The 25,278-nt window shown below is 46.8% G+C and overlaps 1 protein-coding gene across 4 annotated transcripts in view; it reads left to right on the top strand.

Annotated features, from left to right (window-relative positions):
* Nucleotides 1-23,271, top strand: part of PAQR5 (progestin and adipoQ receptor family member 5) — a 58,192-nt gene extending 34,921 nt beyond the window's left edge. For 3 of the 4 annotated variants that reach the window (XM_073618264.1, XM_073618266.1, XM_073618265.1), the window contains exons 6-9: nt 9,897-9,941; nt 10,597-10,693; nt 18,431-18,575; nt 22,292-23,271. In XM_073618264.1, the coding sequence (XP_073474365.1) occupies nt 9,897-9,941; nt 10,597-10,693; nt 18,431-18,575; nt 22,292-22,524 (520 nt within the window). In that variant the 3' untranslated portion in view covers nt 22,525-23,271. The remainder of the gene's footprint in view (nt 1-9,896; nt 9,942-10,596; nt 10,694-18,430; nt 18,576-22,291) is intronic. The other variant, XM_073618267.1, reaches the window with a different exon arrangement.
* The last annotated feature ends 2,007 nt before the right edge of the window (nt 23,272-25,278 follow it).

The following is a 25,278-nucleotide window of genomic DNA, read 5'->3' as shown; positions in this document are numbered from 1 at the left end:
TGGTGCTCTCTCTTTCTCTTGCTCTCTCTGCTGTGGGAGCCTGCTGCTTGGTGAAATGGCTGACTGCTGACAGAACACTAAATGGTACCAGAGCTGCCTGTTTATTTTAGGGCAGCCGATAGGGGGTCACCCTGTTAGTTAGGAATGGACTTGAGTTTAGCCAGGAGACTTTATTTGTTTTAGATATAGAAGATGTAATTAAAATCAGACATATTCATTAATAATCCATCTAGTGAAGGAAAGCTCGTTGCTGGGTGAAATTAGTGGTATTATCCTTGTCTACGTCCCCACCACACAATGTTCTTTCAGCAGAGTTCACAACATTAAACACGTTGTACCTCCTTTCCTAGTGTTGGTTCTATTTTCTGTTAAATCTTTCCCCATATTGTCCTCAAGAGTTTTTCTGGAGGTTCTCCTCCCAGTGTCCTCCCTACGTTCTGTGTTTCCCCACTCCGCCTTCACACTACAATTTTCTGGCCATTGTCCACACTACATTCACTTGTAGATCACCCCCACCCAACTTCTACACTACACTTATGGGAGCCTCCCTTTCCCAAAGGCCCCCCCTGGCTGCTCTCTTGTCACCGTTTTTGTGTACTAGTGTCTCTAGTATTGTGAGCTTCCCATCCTCAACAGTGCTTCTCTATCCATGGTATGTTGTCTACGAACACTGTCTGACTGTCAAAGTGGAGAGAACACCAGGCCTTTCATAAACCTACAGGAGTCATGTATGCACTAAGCCCTTCATTTCCCACCAATTTCCACCCCTTTGGCTAAATCCCACCCCAATTGTGTCATGGCTGGTTCGAGGAGCTGCAAAGAGAGGAATGCTGTCAACTGCTGTCCTTCCCTCATGAGAGAATTCCCAATTCCCAAATGATTTTTCAGTCCACATTCCACTCTTTGCTCCCTTCCCAGACCCACCACGTCTTTGAGCAGATTCTCCCCCTGTATCTTTAGTGGAAATACCAACTGCTAGTGGTGGAACTACCAGGGTCGCAAAGGTTGCACTTGCGACTGAGCCCTGGCTTTCCGCCACCGTGGGGGGCCCAAGACGGCAGGAAGTGGTCCCACTGCAGAACACGTGAAAAGGCCCTGCTGCAGGACCGTAATAAAGGGCTCTGCAATGAGCGTAAAAAGCCCCATGATGAGTAAGAAGGGCATAGGTCGGCGGTCAGGGGGGCCCTTCATGGTTTCTTGAAATGGGCTAGTTGAACTTTAGTGGGATATAGGAGAATTTGCCCACATTCCTAGTGTAGACTGTAAAACAAAAAGTCCCATCAGAGGGTTCTGTTTTTGTTTTACTGTTTATGGTTTCTTGCACCGGGGCCCTGAAGGTTCTAGTTATGCCTCTGCCAACCGCTATCAATTCTCTCTCCCCAATCCCAGCAACAATTGGTTGTCACGTTACCTTCATTCTTCTATCCCTCTTCTCGATCAGTTCCTAACCTACGACCAGATCTTCCTCTGCAGCCTTTGACATGGAATACCAACTGCTACCATTTCTCTCCTTCACCTCCAGTAACAATTAATTCTCACTTTACCTTCACTTAACCTCTTCTCAACCTCTTTTCGATCCGTTCCCATTCTATGACCAGATCCTCTTCTACACCTACACCTTTAATGTGGAATATCAACCACTACTGTTCCTCTCCCACAACCCCAATAAGTTCTTACTTTTTCTTCACTCCTTTCTCCCCTCTTCTTCTTCTCTTTCTACTTCTACCCTGACCAGATCCTCCTCATCCTCTAACGAGGCATTCCAACAGCTACCATTCCTCTCCCTCACCTCCAGCAACAATTAGTTGTCACTTTGCCTTCACTCCCCTCTTCCCCATCAGCTCCTACTCTGCATCCTTTAACATGGAATATCAACTGCTAGTACCCATCTTTCCCCCACCCCCAGCAACAATTAGTTCTTACTGTAGAACACCCCCTAAAGAGCAGCTGGTGAACTTAGTTCTATTCCCCCCAGATAGAGCACTCACAGCCAGGCGCACAGCATTTTCTTTACTCTTCCACTTGGTCAAAGGAACATCTAAGGGAGTCTTTTTTGGGGGTTTTATTGGAAATGTTGAACTTTGGATGGGGATGAGAGGAGCATGGGATACCCCTGACGCTGGATAATTTTGGGGACTCCTTAGCTGACATGCTGAACTGCACAAAAGAATGTCTTGCAGAATGTCTACGCTGACAGTGACTATGACTCCTTCCAGAGACCAAAAGCTACACACAGTCACTAACTTTCCCATACTGGGGTAATTTACTCATACAGCCATAGGATCATCGGCTGCCTCCTGCCGTTATTGATCAGGCTCTTCCTAGGGAGGGAGATGTAGACTCACACCACCATAAGACAGCTGGACGCTTTCCCACCAACCTTCTGCTGGCTCTCTCCGGTGAGCTTCTCCAGACCCAACTTTTATTCCAGGACTGAAGCTTAAAAATAGCCCCCAGCTAAGCCTATCTGGTACCTTGATGTCTTCCTAATGGCTCCTTTTAGTATTCCTGCCCCAGGGGCAGAGCCCCCTGCACAGAAGAATCACGTTCAGGATAGGAACGTGGAAGAATTGCATTCAGGATAGGAATGTTTTGACCACCGGCGGCAGGAAAACGCAAACGTGCTGTGGTTTTCCTGCGTTTTGCTTTTTCCCGCAGCAAATGTAGGCTAGTGTACATGAAGCCTTAGACCCACTTTACCTTTTCTCTTAATAGTCCCTGAGTATGTTTCATGCCTCAACAGATGCTATTCTGTCTCCTCTTTCTTTCCTCATGGTTCTCCTTTGGCTATTCTTCTATTGGTTTATGACCAGTTGCCTCCTACTGTATAGACCCTTAGCTCTACTATCAGTTAATACTCGGTTTTCCTTCAAGATCAGTATCTCAACCCATATGTGACCGGGCATGCATTTGCTGGTTTTAATAAAGTTAATAGACAACATGCCTGTGGTTTGCCTTGACCTCAGGTTTGTTAAAATCAAACCCAGGCACCTTAGGAGATCTGATGATGTGTAATAATTCTAAAACAAACCATGTTACCATCACAAGTCTTTCAAATCAACACAATACTTGTACCGCGCGCTCACATTCCAGTCATCAAACAAAACAGCTTGCATTTGTTTGTCAGCTGAAACGCAGGAGCCTATTTGTATGGTAATGAATGATCAACACCTATAATTTCATTCTTTTCACTCCCAACAGTTCTAAGTTCATCTCTTGGCCTCGTTCCTCACTCTTTTATTAACCACATGCTTTTGATAGACTTAACATTCACCTGCTCTGACCTGCCAAGACCTTTTTATTTCCAACCAGCATTGTAAGAGGGGTATCGTGGTTGGCTGATTTTGGCACCCAAGCACAAGTCCCTATCCCTGCTCCAGTCCTGCTAGAACATCCCACCTGCTGAGGCTGACCCCCTCTGCCATCTTGTGCCGTGCTCCATGCCATATGCCTCCTCACAATGTTCCCAGCCATAGACCTTTATATCCCGAAGAAGGAATGTCCACACAATAAATAAATTCACTGCACTTTGCTGGTGTGGTTTAAAGAACGGCAATACAGTCGCATCACAAGGACATATATTCCAGAGTCACTTGACATACACAGTCAATCACATAAAGTGGATGGTCTGCAGTAGTAACAGGTGAAAGCACATGCAGCGCCTCAACAGCCATCTCTTATACAGTCTCTCCTCTGCCCAGGGTCATCAGTACTCACAGGACTGTGTTCTCTGTAGACATCACCTAGCTGGGTGCATCTCTCCCAGGAACCCTCCAGGGAAGAAGCTTCATACATGCAATCTGCCCTAGCCCTCACCTCCTTAAAGTGGAGTTCCACCCAAAAATGGAACAAAAGGGAAGGTGACCCCCTGACATGCCACATTTTTTTTTTACAGGAAGCGGAAACAAGATTTGGGCTCGCAATTGCTGGAACCGATCCTTTGTATGGCACTCTCTGCAGCAGCTATACTGAAAGCCAACAGGAGGGAGAGGAGAAGAAACCAGCTTTCAGCTGCTGAAGAGAGAGCCATACAGGAGATTGGTTGCCTCCCTGCTGCACCAATCACCCTGCCTGCATCTGATTCCCCGTGATGCCTGGGCCCCATACAGGAGGGCTGGGGGTACCCCCTTATCCACGGCCCTGGACTACATATAGGTCCACGCCATCTTCCTGCCCTGACCAGGGCCCATGTGTGATGGTTACATGCTGACAGATGTGGGGTGTTTAGCTCCCATGACCGAAGACACTGTGTGTGTCTCTTCCCACCTGGCTTGTATGTGGGTGATGACTAGGGATGAGCCGAACACCCCCCCTGTTCGGTTCGCACCAGAACATGCGAATAGGCAAAAAATTTGTTCGAACACCGTTAAAGTCTATGGGACACGAACATGAATAATCGAAAGTGCTAATTTTAAAGGCTTATATGCAAGTTATTGTCATAAAAAGTGTTTGGGGACCCGGGTCCTGCAAAAAAAAGTTTTAAAAACGGACGTTTTTTCGGGAGCAGTGATTTTAATAATGCTTAAAGTGAAACAATAAAAGTGTAATATCCCTTTAAATTTCCTACCTGGGGGGTGTCTATAGTATGCCTGTAAAGGGGCGCATGTTTCCAGTGTTTAGAACAGTCTGACAGCAAAATGGCATTTCAAAGGGAAAAAAGTAATTTAAACTACTCACGGCTAGTAATGAATTGCCGGTCCGACAATACACATAGAAGTTCATTGATAAAAACGGCATGGGAATTCCCCACAGTGAAAGCCCGAACAAAAATTAAAAAAAAAGACGTCAGGGGTCCCCCTAAATTCCATACCAGGCCCTTCAGGTCTGCTATGGATATTAAGGGGAACCCCGGCCAAAATGTAAAAAAAAAAAATGGCGTGGGGTCCCCCTCAAAATCTATACCAGACCCTTATCTGAGCACGCAACCTGGCAGGCCGCAGGAAAAGAAGGGGGGATGAGAGAGCGCCCCTCCTGAACCATACCAGGCCACATGCCCTCAACATTGGGAGGGTGCTTTGGGGTAGCCCCCCAAAACACCTTGTCCTCATCCCCACAACCCTGGCCGGTGGTTGTGGGGGTCTGCGGGCGGGGGGGCTTATCGGAATCTGAAAGCCCCCTTTAACAAGGGGACCCCCAGATCCCGGCCCTCCGCTCTGTGTGAAATGGTAAGGGGGTACAAAAGTACCCCTACCATTTCACTAAAAAACTGTCAAAAATGTTAAAAATGACAAGAGACAGTTTTTGACAATTCCTTTATTTAAATGCTTCTTCTTTCTTCTATCTTCCTTCGGTTTCTTCCTCCATCTTTTTCTTCTTCTTCTGGTTCTTCTGGTCCTTCCTCCGGTGTTCTCGTCCGGCATCTCCTCGGTGGCGTCGGTGTCTTCTTCCCTTCTTCTCCTCAGGCCGCTCCGCATCCATGATGGCACGGAGGGAGGCTCCTGCTCTTCTCTTCATCTTCTTCTCTTCATCTTCTTCTCTTCATCTTCTTCTCGGGCTGCTCCGCATCCATGATGGCACGGTGACTTGACGTGACCCCCCCCCCGTTATTTAAGAACCGTCAGAAGAGGAAAAGCGTCACACAGCGGGAGCCTCCCTCCATGCCATCATGGATGCGGAGCGGCCTGAAAAGAAGATGAAGAGAAGAAGATGAAGAGAAGAGCGGGAGCCTCCCTCCATGCCATCACGGATGCAGAGCGGCCCGAGGAGAAGAAGGGAAGAAGACGCCAACGCCGCGGAGGAGATGCCGGACGAGAACACCGGAGGAAGAACCAGAAGAAGAAGAAGAAGATGGAGGAAGAAACTGAAAGATAGAAGAAAGAAGAAGACTTTAAATAAAGGAATTGTCAAAAACTGTCTCTTGTCATTTTTAACATTTTTGACAGTTTTTTAGTGAAATGGTAGGGGTACTTTTACCCCCTTACCATTTCACACAGGGGGGAGGGCCGGGATCTGGGGGTCCCCTTGTTAAAGGGGGCTTCCAGATTCTGATAAACCCCCCGCCCGCAGACACCCACAACCACTGGCCAGGGTTGTGGGGATGAGGCCCTTGTCCTCATCAACATGGGGACAAGGTGTTTTGGGGGGCTACCCCAAAGCACCCTCCCAATGTTGAGGGCATGTGGCCTGGTACGGTTCAGGAGGGGGGCGCGCTCTTGTCCCCCCCTTTTTTCCTGCGGCCTCCCAGGTTGCGCGCTCGGATAAGGGTCTGGTATGGATTCTTGGGGGGACCCCACGCCGTTTTTTTTTTTTTAATTTTAGCACAGGGTTCCCCTTAAAATCCACACCAGACCTGAAGGGTCTGGTATAGATTTTGAGGGGGACCCCACACCATTTTTTAAAAATATTTGGCCGGGGTTCCCCTTAATATCCACCATCCAGACCTGAAGGGCCTGGTATGGAATTAAGGGGGACCCCCCACGTCATTTTTTTTTTTTTTTAAACTTTGGTTCGGGGTTTCCGATGCCATTTTTATCAATGAACTTTTATGTGTATTGTCGGACCGGCAATTCATTAATAGCCGCGAGTAGTTTTAAATGACTTTTTTTCCTTTGAAATGTCATTTTGCTGTCAGACTGTTCTAAACACGGGAAACATGCACCCCTTTACAGGCATACTATAGACACCCCCCAGGTACGAAATTTAAAGGGATATTACACTTTTATTGTTTCACTTTAAGCATTATTAAAATCACTGCTCCCGAAAAAATGGCAGTTTTTAAAACTTTTTTTTGCATTGATCCATGTCCCCTGGGGCAGGACCCAGGTCCCCAAACACTTTTTATGACAAGATCATGCATATAAGCCTTTAAAATTAGCACTTTTGATTTCTCCCATAGACTTTTAAAGGGTGTTCCGGGGCATTCGAATTTGCCGCAAACACCCCAAATTGTTCGCTGTTCGGCAAACTTGCAAACAGCCGATGTTCGAGTCGAACATGAGTTCGACTCGAACTCGAAGCTCATCCCTAGTGATGACTCACCCTTGACATCACTTATAAGAGGGCTTTACTTAAAAGGGGCCTAACACCTAGTGTCACTACCTGTTGTACAACACACTGTTCTGGTACAGAGCCACCTAGTGGTAAAGTGGCTAACTGCACCAACAACAACATTATGTTGGCCAAATTAGAGGATCCTCTGGACTGCAGGTTTGTTGCCCACCAATCCAGTCCAGCATTCACCTGGCTCATTTTCCCATTGCTTTTAAATACTGGGAATGTTAGCAGCAAGTGGGTGGGGTCAGGGTAAATCAGGGTAAATCTAAGAAGGCAAATGTACTTGGGTTTGCCTCACATTTATGAAGAAGCCCCCTAATACCTATGAGTCCATATTGGTTGGCAAGAAGCCTAAATGAGGTCATCCATGTCAAAATGAAACATTCACACCTGAACAGGGTCGGAGGCCTTTGTCACCGACTTTCTTTCGCATATAATGACATTTTAATATCTCTACCCCACTGATTTGATATCAATTCACACCTTCAGCCATTGAGGAACTAAAACTTATAGAGGCTTCCTGACACCAACAATGAGGTTGGGTAACTAGGACAGGATAACACCACGACTTTCACGCCTCCAATACTGCTCTTAGACCATCAACATTTACACATTTCATAGTGATTGAGGTGTCCTAAGGTGTGAATATAAATGCTGAGGGTGGGGTATGTTCCTGATTCGAATGTGACTGACTACTACTAGCTATACCATGACCTGGATACATAAGAACCTTCACAGACATGAGAACTCATTGACCAAATTGTAGGCAAAAGTATGCAAAATCTCAAGGCACCCTAGTCTAAAACCTAGTCACATCAGAAGCCCCCTCTTTTTCACATTGGAAGTCCCCCCCCCCCTCTTTTTCACATTGGAAGTCCCCCCCCCTCTTTTTCACATTGGAAGTCCCCCCCTCTTTTTCACATTGGAAGTCCCCCCCCTCTTTTTCACATTGGAAGTCCCCCCCCTTTTTTTCACATTGGAAGTCCCCCCCCCTCTTTTTTCACCTTGGAAGTCCCCCCCCCTCTTTTTCACCTTGGAAGTCCTCCCCCCTCTTTTTCACCTTGGAAGTCCTCCCCCCTCTTTTTCACCTTGGAAGTCCTCCCCCCTCTTTTTCACCTTGGAAGTCCTCCCCCCTCTTTTTTTCACCTTGGAAGTCCTCCCCCCCCTCTTTCACCTTGGAAGTCCTCCCCCCTCTTTCACCTTGGAAGTCCCCCGCCCCTCTTTCACCTTGGAAGTCCCCCCCCCTCTTTTTCACCTTGGAAGTCCTCCCCCCTCTTTTTCACCTTGGAAGTCCCCCCCCCTCTTTTTCACGTTGGAAGCCCCCCCCCTCTTTTTCACGTTGGAAGTCCCCCCTCTCTTTTTCACGTTGGAAGTCCCCCCTCTCTTTTTCACGTTGGAAGTCCCCCCCCCTCTTTTTCACGTTGGAAGTCCCCCCTCTCTTTTTCACGTTGGAAGTCCCCCCTCTCTTTTTCACGTTGGAAGTCCCCCCTCTCTTTTTCACGTTGGAAGTCCCCCCCCCTCTTTTTCACGTTGGAAGTCCCCCCTCTCTTTTTCACGTTGGAAGTCCCCCCTCTCTTTTTCACGTTGGAAGTCCCCCCTCTCTTTTTCACGTTGGAAGTCCCCCCCCTCTCTTTTTCACGTTGGAAGTCCCCCCCCCTCTCTTTTTCACGTTGGAAGTCCCCCCCCCCTCTCTTTTTCACGTTGGAAGTCCCCCCTCTCTTTTTCACGTTGGAAGTCCCCCCTCTCTTTTTCACGTTGGAAGTCCCCCCCTCTCTTTTTCACGTTGGAAGTCCCCCCCCCTCTCTTTTTCACGTTGGAAGTCCCCCCCCTCTCTTTTTCACGTTGGAAGTCCCCCCCCCTCTCTTTTTCACGTTGGAAGTCCCCCCTCTCTTTTTCACGTTGGAAGTCCCCCCCCCCTCTCTTTTTCACGTTGGAAGTCCCCCCCCTCTTTTTCACGTTGGAAGTCCCCCCCCTCTTTTTCACGTTGGAAGTCCCCCCCCTTCTTTTTCACGTTGGAAGTCCCCCCCCTCTTTTTCACGTTGGAAGTCCCCCCCCTCTTTTTCACGTTGGAAGTCCCCCCCCTCTTTTTTCACGTTGGAAGTCCCCCCCCCTCTTTTTCACGTTGGAAGTCCCCCCCCTTCTTTTTCACGTTGGAAGTCCCTGCCCCTCTTTCACGTTGGAAGTCCCCCCCTCTTTTTCACGTTGGCAGTCCCCCCCTCTTTTTCACATTGGAAGTCCCCCCCACCACATCAACATCAGAATCCTCAGTCCTTTCACATCAGGGTCCCCTCTACCTTCATATCGGGGTCCTCTCTACCTTCACATTGGGGTCCTTTCTACCTTCACATCGGGACTCCCTCTACCTTCACATCAGGGCCCTTTCTTCCAATTTTCACCACAGCACTGCTAAGGTAGCAAGGCAATGGGTGGAAAGCAGAGCATGTGTAGACAGAGATGGACTTCTGGATGTGGCCCTGAATGCTACCCACCCTGGATTAGTGTTACACGATTCCATGGGGTTGGCGACAGCCCCACCTGCACCATGGAAATGCTCAATGTGTGCAAAGATATGGGATAGGATGGCAGTGGGGAACCCCAGACAGGTAGACAGAGGTAGACTTCTAAATTTAGAAGTTTTACGCATTTCAATGGTGCTGGCAGCAGGCCCACCTGCAATATGGAAACGCACATTGTGTGCAAAAATTAATGAGATGGGATGGCAACACGGGACTCCAGACAAGCCCAGGCGCCACCCCAAGCTGAGAAACATTGACCTAGATAATCAGCCAGGGGAACACCTTCAAAAAGTACCATAATGTTTTGCATGTTTGTCAGCAATCAACAATGCAATGTCCTCGGGACTTCTTACTCTCATGCTTACCTTTTGTTACTGTTGCTGACAGGCTGGGTGCCCCCATTCTGCATTATAACCAGGTCCTGGCAGAAAGGTAAATGGGCAGGAAGTGAATATCTATCCCTCCTGTCCAATCTGGGTCTGATCTGTGTATGTGAGGCAGTCCTTGCCACTAATGATTTAATAATAATTGTTATCCTAACTGCACTGTGGTCTTCTAAATCGACTGTGGACTGGAACTGTTACCTGAATTATGTCTTAAGGTGCTAAGCATTAAAGTGCACCTGTCTTCACGTGACCAACCCCCGAAGCCGATTCCTTTTGGCTCGTCTTCCAAGAGTTTTGTTGTGCTCCTTATATCTTATCCTGAGGCTGCAACTGAAAACGCACATTTCTCACGCTGTAGACAAACTTGGAAGAAAAATCTTTTTATCAAGGATCAGTAAATAAATGAGCTCCATTGTTTTGCCATGGAGTAGTCATCCAGGTAATTTCATTTCAAAAAGCATGTGGTTTATTCACATGACAGGTACACTTTAAGCTTTGCAAATCTAATAATTTGCATGTTTAGTAATTGGTGTTAATTCATTAATTGGCTTATCAGACTAATTCTGTAATTTAACCTCTTATGGGTGTGGAACCTTTTGTATAGGGACCCTTGTCATTATTCCTATGTGTTGGGCTGGCCATGGTACGGTCATGCAGTTTGGGGTTACCTGGTCCTCCTCTTCTTTTCTGTGTGTCTACAGGTTTCCAGAAGAGACTCGCCCGCGGATCAGCAAAGTATTGCGGACAACGGCCTTTGCATATCCCTACCTGTTTGACAGCATTCCATTGTTCTATCGGGTAGGACATGGAGCTGGGTGGCACCATTGGTGGGACAATGTGAAAGACCTCATTGTTATCTTGTACCAGGCTTTGTCCTCTGATAAACCTGCTGGGTACATTTGTGTAGCACTGTTTTTATATTTCATACAGTTTTATACAAGTCAAGGCTATGAGACCGAGGTCAGAGGATCTAATAATGGAAAGATCTCCCCTTGCGTAGATCCATGTCACAGCCACAACTAGTGCTGGTTTTTATATCGGGGGAAAGAGTAGTGACCTTCAGGTCCCATTCACACCTCTGCATTTTGGAACTTGAATCCTGAAGCTCCAAAAAGTTCTGGAGCTTTTTTTCGTAGCTCGAATCGAGCAGATTGGTGCGTTTTTTTTTTTTTTTTGTTTTTGTTTTTTTTTTAAGCGTTTTATGTTCCATGGAAATGCATGGAAAGGTTTTGAGTGTTTTTCTGCTGAAGTGCAATAATTAACCACTTAACGACTGCCCTATAACCGATTTTACTGCTACAGGGTGGCTATTCTGTGCAGAATTATGAGTATATATACACGTGATTCTGCACTTCGGCCTGGGGGGGCGCACGCAAGCAGCCGGCGCGATGCTTTTGCTGTCACAGCACAAGCCGATCAGTAGACATGTGCACTGACAGAAAATTTTGTTCATTTTTAGTTTTGGTTTCATTCGTTTTTTTTTTTGAAAATTAAAAAATTTGAAAATCTGAACGTAATAATAACTATTAAATTATAGGTATTGGAATTTCCTTTCAAATTTGGCTGTTTGTGAACGTAACGAATACAAATTTATCTGAAGTTCCGAATTATCCGAAATAACGAATGCCACATCTAAACAAATGGAATGGAACAAATTAATAATAAATAATAATAATAATAATAATAAAAAGGTTTTATTATTATTATTTATTATTATTAGATCGTTATGTTACATTCTTTTAGATACGGCATTCGTTCATTCTTATTTTCAGATTTTCAAATTTTCGAACATCCGAATTTTCCAATTTCCGAATTTTAGAATTTTCCCATTTCCGAATTTTAGAATTTTTCCATTTCCGAATTTCCAAAATTTCCCATTTCCGAAATTTCCCATTTCCGAATTTCCGAAATTTCCCATTTCCGAATTTCCGAAATTTCCCATTTCCGAATTTCCGAAATTTCCCATTTCCGGAAATTGAAAAATTCTGAAATTTTGGAATTAACAAATTTGTCAAAATTCGTTAAAAAATGAATTCGAAACTAAACGAATTGCACATGTCTACCAATCAGCGGGTGCTAGAGCTCAGGGCGAACATGCAAATCTGCCCCGCCCCCCTCCCAAGATGTAGGAGCATTATGTGTCTGCAAAATCCCCCCCCCCCCCCCCCAAAAAAAATTGAGCACTAATCTGCATGCTTACACCCTAGGCATAAATTCCCCTAGTACAAATCCACCCGACTGCTGAAATCCCCCCCCTCCCCATCCTCCAACATAAATGCTGCCCCCCCCCCCAAAAAGTCACCCCCTCCTAGCACAAATCCTCTACCCCTCAACGTCCCCTCTGAGTAAACATCCTCTCTCCCCCCACTCCAAATCCTGCCTCCTAGCACGGATCCACCCCCTAAATTTCCCTTCCTAGCACAATTCTCCTCGCCCTTCACCATATCACCTCTTCCAGCTCAAACCCCCAAAATCCCCCCTCCTAGCACAAATCCTCCTTCCCCCAGTCCCCCTTCCCAACACATATCCCCCCCCCCCCCCAATCACCACTCCAAGCAGATCGCCATTCTGACAGGAGGGAAGGATGGAATTTGTGTTCCTGCAAAGCAAGGAATAAAACTCCATCTCTTCCCTTAGTAAAAGCACCTCCCCCACAGTACACAAACACTGGCTAGGCACACATTTAACCCTTTGTTTGCCTCTGTTAACCCTCTCTAAGCTAGTGTGATTAGTACAGTGACAGTGCATAATTGTAGCACTGATCACGGTATTAGTGTCACTGGTTCCCCAAAAATGTCAGTTATGCCCCGTACACACGGTCGGATTTTCCGACGGAAAATGTGTGATAGGACCTTGTTGTCGGAAATCCCGACCGTGTGTGGGCTCCATCACACATTTTCCATCGGATTTTCCGACACACAAAGTTTGAGAGCAGGCTATAAAATTTTCCGACAACAAAATCCGTTGACGGAATTTCCAATCGTGTGTACACAAATCCGACGCACAAAGTGCCACGCATGCTCAGAATAAAGAGACGAAAGCTTTTGGCCACTGCCCCGTTTATAGTCCCGACGTACGTGTTTTACGTCACCGTGTTCAGAACGATCGGATTTTCCGACAACTTTGTGTGACCGTGTGCATGCAAGACAAGTTTGAGCCAACATCTGTCTGAAAAAATCCATGGACTTTGTTGTCGGAATGTCCGATCAATGTCCGACCGTGTGTACGGGGCATAAGTGTCTGATTTGCCCGCCACAATATCGCAGTTCCGCTGGAAGTCGTGGATCACCGCCATTACTAGTATAAAAAAAAATACAGTATTGTCCTAATGTGCTTGTATGCGATGTATACTAGCACATTAGGTCTTGACCTTGTAGGAAGAAAATAAAGTCCAGCGGTATACAACCGCTTTAAGATAAAAAGCCTTCTGTGTGCAGCAGCCCCCCTAATACTTACCTGAGCCCCATCTCTATCCAGCGATCTTGGAGTGTCTCAGCTGCCTGGGACTCCCCTCCTCATTGGCTGGAACAGCAGCCATTGGCTCCCGCTGCTGTCAATCAAAGACAGTCAGCAAATGAGAATAGAAAGGGGGCGGGGCTGTGTCGCGGCTCCATGTCTGAATGGACACAGGGAGCTGTGACTCGGCTCGGGTGCCCCCATAGCAAGATGCTTGCTGTGGTGGGCACTCAACAGGAGGGAGGGGCCAGGAGCACCAAAGAGGGACCAGAGAAGAGGAGGATCAGGGCTGCTCTGTGCAAAACCACTGCACAGCGCAAGTAAGTATAACAGGTTTGTTATTTTTAATTTTAAAAAAATGAGACTTTACAATCACTTTTAAGGAGTGTGGTTAAACAAAACCTGGTCTTCCTTGTACCTGTAAATAATGCTTTGATTGTTTTGCCTGGGCCTTAAAGAAGAACTTCATTAAAATAGTCAGGGACTGCTTAGCAACCAAGGACTGTTGAGATAATGAACACTTTGGTGAGAAGCAGGGCCCCATCTATCCTGTCTGATGTTGGTGTGCATTAAAAAAAATGGCAGGGGGACAGAGGATGCAAGGTCAGTAGGGCAGTGTATAGGAGTCAGTAGGGCAGTGTATAGGAATCAGTAGGGCAGAGGATGAAAGGTCAGCGGGGGAGTATACAAAAGTCAGTGGGGCAGTGTACATGGGGTCTGCAAGGCAGAGGACAGGGGTCAGCTGGGTGGAGAGCAGGGATTATCAGGGCAAAAGACAGGGGTCAGCAGGGTGGAGGGCAGGAATCGGCACAGCAGAAAAGGGTCTGCAGGCCAATGCACAGGGGTCAGTATGGCAGAGAAGAAGGTTCACAAAGGCAGAGGACAGGGATCAGCAAGACGGAGTACGGGGGGGTCAGTAGGGCAGTGTAAAGGAGTCAGCAGGACAGAAGACAAGGCTTTAGTAGGGCAGTGTACAGGGGTCAGCAGAACAGAGGACAGGAGTCATTAATGCAGGGTACAGGGGTCAGCAGGACCAAAGACAGGGGGTCAGTAGGGCAGTGTACAGGGGTCAGCAGGACCAAAGACAGGGGGTCAGTAGGGCAGTGTACAGGAGTCAGCAGGACCATAGACAGAGGGTCAGTAGGGCAGTGTACAGGGGTCAGCAGGACCAAAGACAGGGGGTCAGTAGGGCAGTGTACAGGGGTCAGCAGGACCAAAGACAGGGGGTGAGTAGGGCAGTGTACAGGGGTCAGCAGGACCAAAGACAGGGGGTGAGTAGGGCAGTGTACAGTGGTCAGCAGGACCATAGACAGGGGGTCAGTAGGGCAGTGTACAGGGGTCAGCAGGACCAAAGACCGGGGGTGAGTAGGGCAGTGTACAGGGGTCAGCAGGACCATAGACAGGGGGTCAGTAGGGCAGTGTACAGGGGTCAGCAGGACCATAGACAGGGGGTCAGTAGGGCAGTGTACAGGGGTCAGCAGGACCAAAGACGGGGTGAGTAGGGCAGTGTACAGGGGTCAGCAGGACCATAGACAGGGGGTCAGTAGGGCAGTGTAGAGGGGTCAGCAGGACCATAGACAGGGGGTCAGTAGGGCAATGTACAGGGGTCAGCAGGACAGAGGACAGGAGTCAGTAATGCAGGGTACAGGGGTCAGCAGGACAGAGGACAGGAGTCAGTAATGCAGGGTACAGAGGACAGGAGTCAGTAATGCAGGGTACAGAGGACAGGAGTCAGTAATGCAGGGTACAGAGGACAGGAGTCAGTAATGCAGGGTACAGAGGACAGGAGTCAGTAATGCAGGGTACAGGAGTCAGCAGGACCATAGACAGGGGGTCAGTAGGTTAGTGTACAGGGATCAGCAGGACCATAGACAGGGGGTCAGTAGGGCAGTGTACAGGGGTCAGCAGGACCAAAGACAGGAGGTCAGTAGAGCAGGGTACAACGGTCAGCAGGACAGAGGACAAGAGTCAATAATGCAGGGTACAGGGGTCAGCAGGACTGAAAAAAGGGGGGTCAGTAGGGCAGGGTATAGGGGTCAGAAGGACGGATTACAGGTAATTAGTAGGCTAGTGTACAGGGCTCCACTCTGGGACAGAGCCTTGATTTGCCAGGACGCCGGACTTGCATAAAATCCCGGGACAGTCCAGACGAATCCAGGTAGGTCGGGCAGCATGTTCTAGTCTAGGAGGAGAATTTACCAGCCTGAAGGGCTACTGCCCCCCCCCCCCCCCCCCAGGTAGCCCAACTGACAATTACCAGGAGCTCATTGAGGTCCCAGCTTTGCTAATGCTGGGGGGTCTACTTGCTAACAAGCTCTGACGCTAAAGAAAGGGGTTTTCACCTGGGATTCGGTCTGGAGAGTCCACTAATGAAATGTCTGCCTGACACTGGACGGAGGCATCCAAGTACCCAAAGGACTTCTGAGTACCGGCCTGATTGCAGGATCTGGGTGACTGTTGCTGCTGTTAACTCCCTTGGTGCACTAATACTAAGGCTTGCCTGGCCTGGGACATTGCGCATGGTGTCCCAGTGCTGTCCATTTCCTGAGCTATTGTAGAAGGGACTGTTCTAAGAAGTAGCTGCAGAGTGAAGTTTCCTCCTATTGGTCAGTGTTCTGGAATATCCCATGGCTCCTGGTACCCTATCCAAAATTGTTGAGCAATAAACATTAACCACTTCAGCCCCGGAAGATTTGGCTGCTGAATGACCAGGCCATTTTTTTGTTATACGGCACTGCGTTGCTTTAACTGACAATTGCGCGGTCGTGCGACGCTGTACACAAACAAAATTGATTTCCCCACAAATAGAGCTTTCTTTTGGTGGTATTTGATCACCTCTGCGGTTTTTATTTTTTTCGCTATAAACAAAAGAGCGACAATTTTTGAAAAAAAAAAAAAAAACACTATCTTTTACTTTTTGCTATAATAAATATCCCAAATTTAAAAAAAAATGTCTTCCTCAGTTTAGGCCGATTATATATTATTCTACATATTTTTGGTAAAAAAAACGCAATAAGTGTATATTGATTGGTTTGCGCAAAAGTTATAGCGTCTACAAAATAGGGGATAGATTTTTGGCATTTTTATTTATTGATTTATTTTTTTACTAGTAATAGCGGTGATCAGCGATTTTTATTGGGACTGCGATATTGCAGCAGACAAATCAGACACTTTTGACACATTTTTGGGACCAGTGACATTTATACAGCGATCAGTGCTATAAAAATGCACTGATTACTGTATATAAATGACGCTGACAGGGAAGGGGTTAACACTAGGGGGCGATCAAGGGGATAACTGTGTTCCCTGTGTGTTCTAACTGTAGGGGGGATGGGAATGACTAGGGGAAGAGAGAGATCGGCGTTCATACTTAGTATGAACACACGATCTGTCGCTACTCCCGAAAGAACTGGGATGTGTGTGTTTACACACACACATCCCGGTCCTCGTTCTGTAACACGAGGACCGGATACTAGCATACTAGCTCATTATGTAATACTCGCCTGAGATCGAAGCCCTCGCTGCGGTGCCCGCACACCGCTCCAGCAGCCGACATCACTCCCGGGGGGGTTACTTCTGGGTATCGCGGCTCCGGGGCTGTGATTGGCCTGGAAACCGCGATTACGTCACTCCCGTGCATGCGCATGGTAACGGCATACTCACCGAAGCAACGACACATACGTTCAGTTGTGTCAGCGCGCATGTGCCGATGACGCTGGCACGTGCAAATACCGTGCAGGTTTAGGAGATGATATCCTGGGTAGCTTACAGGTAAGCCTTTATTACAGGCTTACCTGTAGCACAAAGTGCTCTGTAAGGGTCTACAACCACTTTAACAAAAACAGCGTTATTTCGGAATGGTACTCTAACAACACACACAGTCTTTGATTTCAGCGATATGTGTAGTTAGAATTCGACTGGAGTTCGATGTAAAATTCGATTCGAATTTCAGTCCAAACTTCCGGGAATTCGGACGATTTTCGTTACGTTATTCTGTAAAATTTGTTTATATTGTAATTCGAGTATTCGGATAGATCCTAATCTCCGAATAACGAAAAATCAGTCCGAATATTAATTTGTAACGAAACGAACCGCACATGTCTAAGAATGAATGTTGCTGTGTGGGCTGCCACCGCACTAGTGGGAAAGGAACCTGGGACAACTCGGTGGCCTTGATGGGAGTGAGAGCTACGTTATTATTATTATTATTATTATTATTATTATTATTATTATTATTAATAAGAAAAGTTTCCTAGTGTGTAATCTTTTAAACTCCTCTAAACTCCTCCAGACAAGATTTTAGTATTTTATATTAGACATGTGCATTCGTTTTCGTCCGAATGCATTTTCGGACGAATTTTAGGTTTTTTCGTTAGCGTTTTAACAAACGATAACGAAAGTGCAGAATCCGAAAAACGAAAGATCCGACATAAACAAATGCTTTATTTTCGTTGCTACAACAGTTGGATATAGATAGGAGATTCGACATGATGATGACAATAACAATCTGTGTCCATCAAACCTGTGGTCGAATGTGCCTAACCTTAACTCTATTAGTCCAAGATTATTCTACATAGAGAGTAAAGATTCGACGTAGGGGAGAAAAGATTCGACATAGGGGAGAAAAGATAAATAAAAATAATGATGATGATGAATGTTATTGGCTGATTGTAACCAAAGAGGAGGAGCAGTAAAATAGCTAGAACTAAGTACACACGTACTTTGGCTTATGGTGTCTGTTGAAAGATCTAAAAATATTCGACGGAGCAGGTAAACTATACGGCGTCGTACAGTTAGCTGCTCCGTCGAATCTTCTTTGAACATTCGACAGACACCATAAGCCTTCAATGACAGATTCGACCTTTATTTGGATTTTCGGACGAATGCAATTTTTAACGAAAAACAAAATAAATAAAAACGAATTTCAGGAGTAACTAAATAAATTTATTTTTCGGACGAAAACGAAATTCCGAAACGAAATATTTCAGTGTGCACATGTCTATTTTATATATGATGGTGCAGTGTTGGCTTGCAGCCTTTTAACTCCATATCTTTATTTTTTTATTTTTTTTTGCACAGATGTTTCTTTGCTCCGGTGAGGATTGCACACACAACGCTGCGATGACCATGCATTTCTGGCACACAGCTTTTGCCTTCTTAACTGGCTTTCTGTTTGCCACACACCTTCCAGAAAGACTTGCCCCTGGGTGCTTCGATTATGTAGGTGAGTGTCTGGCTTTTTTTTTTTTTTTTTTACAGGCCCTATTATGGATTGCCACCCAGTGCCAGTGAACATTTCAAGTTTCTCTTGAACGAATGTGTTGAGCCAAGACTGGATCTTTTCCACGCCGGCACCCTCCTGGTCCTGTATGGGTCAACGGAATCGGAGATGGGAACCTTCAGCGGGACCTCCCAAGTTTCTCTAAATTATAGCGTCTAAAGTAAGGTGTACCTGGAAAAGCTTTACACAGAGCGAACAAAACTATTTATTTTCCTGGCACACTTGCCAGCCAGCAAAAAAAAAAAAGAAATGACATTGGGGTAGATTCACTAAAACTGGAGAGTGCAAAATCTGGGGCAGCTGTGCATGGTAGCCAATCGGACTCCAGGTATTTTTTTTAATCAAAGCTTAAAGTGGTTCTAAAGCCTTCTGTTCTATGCATTAAGGTGAAAAAACTTCTGTGCTGCAGCTACCCCCCAGATACCCCCACCCCCACCCCCCAAATTTCCCCTCCAAGCACAAATCCTCTCCCCCCCCCTACACTCTATTACCTTTTGTAGCACAACCCGCAGTCCCCCCAAATTTTCCCTCCTAGCACAAAACTTCTTCCCCCACCCCAACACATATCCCCTCAAATCACTCATAGCACACCTCCCCAAATTTCCCCTCCTAGAACTACTCATGGCCCCTGTTGCCCCCCCCCCCAAAAAAAATTTCTCCTCCTAGCACAAATACCCCCAACAATCCCTGCTAGCACAAATTCCCTCCCCCTTCCAAAAAAAAAATCCCCCCCCCTCAAAAAAAAAAAAAAAAATCCCCTCCTAGCACAAATATCCCCAACAATCCCCGCTAGCACAAATTCCCTCCCCCTTCCAAAAAAAAAAAATCCCCTCCTAGCACAAATCCCCCCCCCCCCAATCCATATTACATTTTGTAGCACAAACCCCCCAAAATTCCCCTTCCTAGCACAAATATTACACCCCCCCCAATCCCCCCTCTTAACACAAATCTCCTCAAATCACCACTCATAGCACACCTTCCCGAATCTCCCCTCCTAGGACAATTCAAATCTCCTCACCCAATCTCCCTCTCAACCCCCAACCTCACACAATACCACCAGTGGCGGCTGGTGAAGTTTTGGGATTTGGGGGGGGGCACCAAACCCCGCCCTTCCCTTTTGATCCCTCACAGTTCTTATAAGCCCCACCCCTTATAAAATCCACCCACTCTGTCCCCTGTATTCCACTTGCTTCCACTCAGTGTCAGGAGTATACAGCTCAGGCTCGCAGATCAAGGTATACAGCTCAGGCTCGCAGATCAGGGTATACAGCTCAGGCTCGCAGATCAGGGTATACAGCTCAGGCTCGCAGATCAGGGAATACAGCTCGGGCTCGCAGATCAGGGAATACAGCTCGGGCTCGCAGATCAGGGTATACAGCTCGGGCTCGCAGATCAGGGTATACAGCTCGGGCTCGCAGATCAGGGTATACAGCTCGGGCTCGCAGATCAGGGTATACAGCTCGGGCTCGCAGATCAGGGTATACAGCTCGGGCTCGCAGATCAGGGTATACAGCTCAGCATTACAGATCAGGGTATACAGCTCAGCATTACAGATCAGGGTATACAGCTCAGGGTATAGAGCTCAGCCTCACAGATCAGGGTATACAACTCAACCTCGCAGATTAGGGTATACAGCTCAGCCTAAGCTCGGAGTATACAGATTAGGGTATACAGCTCAGCCTCAGCTCGGGGTATACAGATTAGGGTATACAGCTCAGCCTCAGCTCGGGGTATACAGATTAGGGTATACAGCTCAGCCTCACATATTAGGGTATACAGCAAAGCCTCACAGATTAGAGTATACAGCTCGGCACCGCCATCACAACCCCCCCTCCCCCCCTCCCCCCTGTGGCCAGTCCGGTGGCACCTACTGCTCTGTGGCGTGGCTCTCCTCCTCCTCTCCTGGAGTAGCGGTTGTCGGGGCTCTCCTCTCCTGGAATAGTGGCTGGCAGGGGGTTTCCTCCTCCTCCCCTGAAGTGGGAAGCGGTGGCTCCAGTGTGGTTCCTTCCTCCGCCATGTCTCCTCTTCCGCCAAAGAGATGGCATCCAATAGGATTGCCTGACGCTTTGGCCAATTGGGAAACAGGTCTCACAGACCTGCCTCCTGATTGGCGGGGAGGAACGTTGGTGTGAAAATAGCGGAAATTCATTCGCTATCGTCACACAACAGGCTGGGATCAGGACGCAGTGCTATGCACCCTGAGCCCACCCTATTTTAAAGCCCTATTTAGAGCCTCTGGCTCTAATCACATGCTTCAAAATACACCCCCCCGCCTATTCCTGCCCATAGTAATTCATGCGCCCGGCGTCCTGAAAGGGGCCAGGAGCATGGATAGGGCGGGAGGTGTTGGGGGGGTCGGCACCCATGTGCCCACAATGCATGGGACACCACCTGATACCACAGTGCCCAGGGCAGCTACCCCTCCTGCCCACCCCTTGTCTCGGCCCTGGGCATATGTATTGTTAGGGCAGTGAGAACAAGATTGGGGGACAAATTGTCAGAGGTCTGTAGAGATTGTCACTCCAGCTACAGTCAACCCATAAGAGTGAAGGACATACAGTAGAAGCTTGTGCTCAAAGCTGATCAGGAATATAAGGAACTTCCCCACTTGATGTCTAGACCAAAATATTGCCTTAAACCAGTAATTGGCTGCAGAACAGTGTAGCACCCTCCTAGAGTAGTGTAAGCTGCTCCTATAATCAGTGGATCAGGGGTTGATTGTTTAGGCCTGATCAGCATCTCACAGGCTGCTGCTCTGATTACTTCCCCTGCATTCTAGTGGATTCTATAAATTATAGTGGGAGGAAATACAAGGGAAGCAGCCTTGAATATTTATGGAACTCCAGCCCATCCCTGGGGAGGTGTACCCAGAAGGTGGTGAAAGAGCCCATAAATAGTCTGGAGCCTGAGGCAGGAGGTTCCTTGGTCCAGTCCTGCTGGATTAGTCCGTTGTGCAAGGGCTCTTCCCCAGGGGCAAGATTTCTGAAATTCTAGAAGACCGTGAGGTCTTAGCCGAGGCTTCAGCTGGGGGACCTATTTGCAAAAATTTAGTCCTGGAGTCCATCTGGGTCTGGAGAAGAAGTTTGGGGGGGGGGGGGGGTCTCCAGCTGTCCTATAGTGTTGTGAGTTTGTGTCTCCCTCGCTGGAGAGTGCCTGGTGGATATCTGAAAGAGGCTACCGATCATCCTGTGGCCATGTGAATAAATGACACCGGTGCTGGAAACTAGTGCCTGTGTTCAGTTTTTTTTTTGGTTTATTTAAAAAAAAAAGCCCAGGTCTCCTGTCAGCATTAGAGATTCTGTGGGACATTTTTGCATAGCTGAAAAAGCTGGAGACGAGTTCTCAAAGCATTCAGTTCTTCAGTTCTGCGGTCCATGCTCCCAAGATCTGTATCCTAATAAAACCCTAACAAAAAAGACCCCTAGACGGTTCCTATGAACCATTGGAAGAGTGAAGAAAATGTTATGTGCCTGACTGTGTGTGCCCTAACTAGGGAATAAGGCTAAGTTCTCCAGTGGCTTTCTAGGGGGGTGGCTTTTTTCTTGGGTGCCGTTTCAGCTTTGCTTGCTACATTTCATAATTTATCAGTGCACCAAACATATCTTCTTGATGATTTTGATATATTTTGAACTAAAACTAAAATTTCCTCTTTGCTTTAGGCCACAGCCATCAGCTATTCCATGTGTGTGGTATCCTGGGCACATACTTCCAGATGGAGGTGCTAATCCTGGATATGAATCTACGGAGGACATGGCTACTGGACAATGGCCCTGTTCCCACAATCTCCCTCACCTTGGGAGCCTGGTGCCTGGCGCTGACCATTACTTTACTAATTATCGCTGCTTTCTCTTGGGGCCTGTACTGGAATCCAAAGAAAAATAAGAAACTGTGAGCGAAGAAGCACTCGCGTATGCAGATTATTTTAATCTTTTTGCATAATTCTACACCACTGAATGTAGAGAATGGTAACCACATAAGCACTCCTGCTGAAAAGACAATGAAAATATGTTAATTCTTGCATTGTAGCCCCAAAGGATTCGGGAATATACTTACCAGAACCGTTGCCAATGTTTTTTTTGCCAAATGTTTAACAGTAATATGGAACCATTTCATGGACTATATCGGGAACATTTAATGTGAAAGCGGCCAAAATATTATAAATGTATTCATTGTTTATAGGATGGAGCAACAAAGCCATGTATGTTACCTTTATGAAGAAGCAGATGACTGCAATCTGTTGCAAAAGGTGCTATTCAAGAGTCACGTGGCTCATATATAGCACTCAGTATAAAAAAAAAAAAAAAAATTGTTCTGCATTATATTGGCTGCCCCACCCAACCTTTATAGGTGAACCACAAAGGTGGCAGCCATTATGAACGCACTGTAATGTGATTCTTTTGTGTAAGTCAAATAGTTACATAAAGCTTTATATTTTTGTCTAATGCTGAAGGACATCCTCCAAAGAAGCACTTCCATGACCGGCTGCTAACTCTATTGACTCTAAACTCCAGATCGTTCTAAACGTCTCGCTTTTTCTTCTGCTGGTGCACTGAGCAGTTTGATCTGTATATGAAGGAGATGTACTGTTTTATAACCAGATAATTTAATATTTAAACATGATTTATTTATTATACATAAAGTGTCCAGTGTTCATTTTGATTTTATTATATACAAAGTGTCCAATCTTCTTTTTGATGTAAAGCTGAGCTCTATCCAAAAGGGGGAGTCCTGCTTGTTCGCACCCCCCCCACCCCATCCACTGCCACATTTCCACTTTTTTGGCGGGGAGTGGGTACCTGGTTTTGACAGGTATCCGCTCCCACTTCCTGGTAAAACCGCCGCACAGCGATCTGCATCATGTCTCCCCCCCCCCCCCGCTGCCCTATGGGACCTGTGTGCAGTAGTGGCGTCTCCACCTTTCAAATTTAAGGGGGGCACATGGGGGGGACAGGAACAAAAGTAGGGGGGCAGTTATAAAATGCAATAATATATATATATATATATATATATATATATATATATATATATATATATATATATATATATATATATTATTCATTATTCTGGGACCCTTTACTATGATCCCACAAGGGCCCTTTCACATGTTCTGCAGTGAGCTCCCTTCCTACTGTATTGGGGCCCCCCAGGGTGGCAGAAAACAAGAGATATATGTCACCAGCATACCAAGAAAATATAAGGATCCAAAGCAGTGGGAGAACTATCAGGGCTGCAAAGGTTGTCTTACCACCGGGCCCTGGTGTTCTACCACTGTGGGGTTCCCCAGCCTCCTCTTGCTCTCCTGCTCCTGCTATTGACTGCTCTGGTCTGGCATCTCTTGGAATTTACAGGCTGGTTCTCCTGTCCTAAGGATGGGAGAAATCAGTCTGTTTTTTCAGTGACTGAGCGTCCTGGTGGAGTCCTTCCTGCAACTCGCTCTTCTCCCTGCCAATGAGGATGCAGGGGAAGGAGCAGATCAGGCGGCCGTGGTTGTGTGGTTGCTCGCATTACGCAGTGTCAGCGAACAGAGGGAGGGGGGAGGAATCACCTGCAGGAGCTGACTGGGGACGCTCTCCCTCTTAGACATTGCCTTTTTGTAAAAAAAAAAAAAAAAAAAAATTAATTGGGGGGGGGGGGGGGCGCACATGGTAGGGCACAGCATAATGTTGGGGGGGGGTCAGGGCCCCCTCTGCCCCCCCCTAGGGACACCATTGCCTGTGTGTGTCCCAGAAGATGATGAGACCATTCAGAAAGCGCAGCGAAACTCGCGCATGTGCAATAGGAAACCGGTTGTGAAGCCTGAAGGGTTTCCCTTACTTGCAATGCCTGCACCCAAAGCCTATGGACAGATTAGCTTGGGGTGGCGACATCGCAGTATCCCTGGACAGGTAAGTGTCCTTATCAGTGTCGCCACTCACCAACCTACCAGATTGAAATCTGCTGACACGACACCCAAAATTTACTGGCACAGCCAAGTTTTTACTGGCATTTCCAAAAGTTACAAAAATAAATGTAAAAAGTGCAAATTTCAGTATTTAGTCTACAAACAAGTACAATATGCAATCAGCAATGTGATTTAAGGTAGATATTGGTGCACAAAAACATATTTCTTATTTTATTTTCGATATAACAAAAGAAATTAGAATGGGCACTCTTGCTCCCGTCCCGCAGACCTGCACACGAGGGTCCGGCTGCTCTGCTTAAGTTCCCTTGCGCCATGACGTCGCACAACACGCTCAGGCACCGCCTCTGCCAGACCTGCCGCCGCCCGAACACACAGTAGCAGGCACTCGGATGGTCTTGGCTGGGCGTCACAGCCGTGTTTTTTACTGGCAGGAGAAAAGTGCCCGTATTTGACTGGCTGCCAGTAAAAACACTGATGGTTGGCAACACTGGTCCTTATATTAAAAGTGAGCAGCTACAGTACTTGTAGCTGCTCACTTTTTTATTTTTTTTTACAGACTGGAACCCAAAATTTAGTGCCCAGTGTTCATTTTGATTTATTATATACAAAGTGTCCAATTTTCTTTTTTTCTTTTTTTCTTTTATTTACATCGTAGTATCCAAAGTTCATTTTAAGTTTTATTATTTATAAAGTGTCCAATTTTTTCTTTTGATTGTTCTTTATTTACATAGTAGTATACAGTGT

Source organism: Aquarana catesbeiana, linkage group LG03, assembly GCF_042186555.1.
Source record: "Aquarana catesbeiana isolate 2022-GZ linkage group LG03, ASM4218655v1, whole genome shotgun sequence".
NCBI lineage: Eukaryota > Metazoa > Chordata > Amphibia > Anura > Ranidae > Aquarana > Aquarana catesbeiana.
This window is presented reverse-complemented; position numbering and strand designations above follow the sequence as displayed.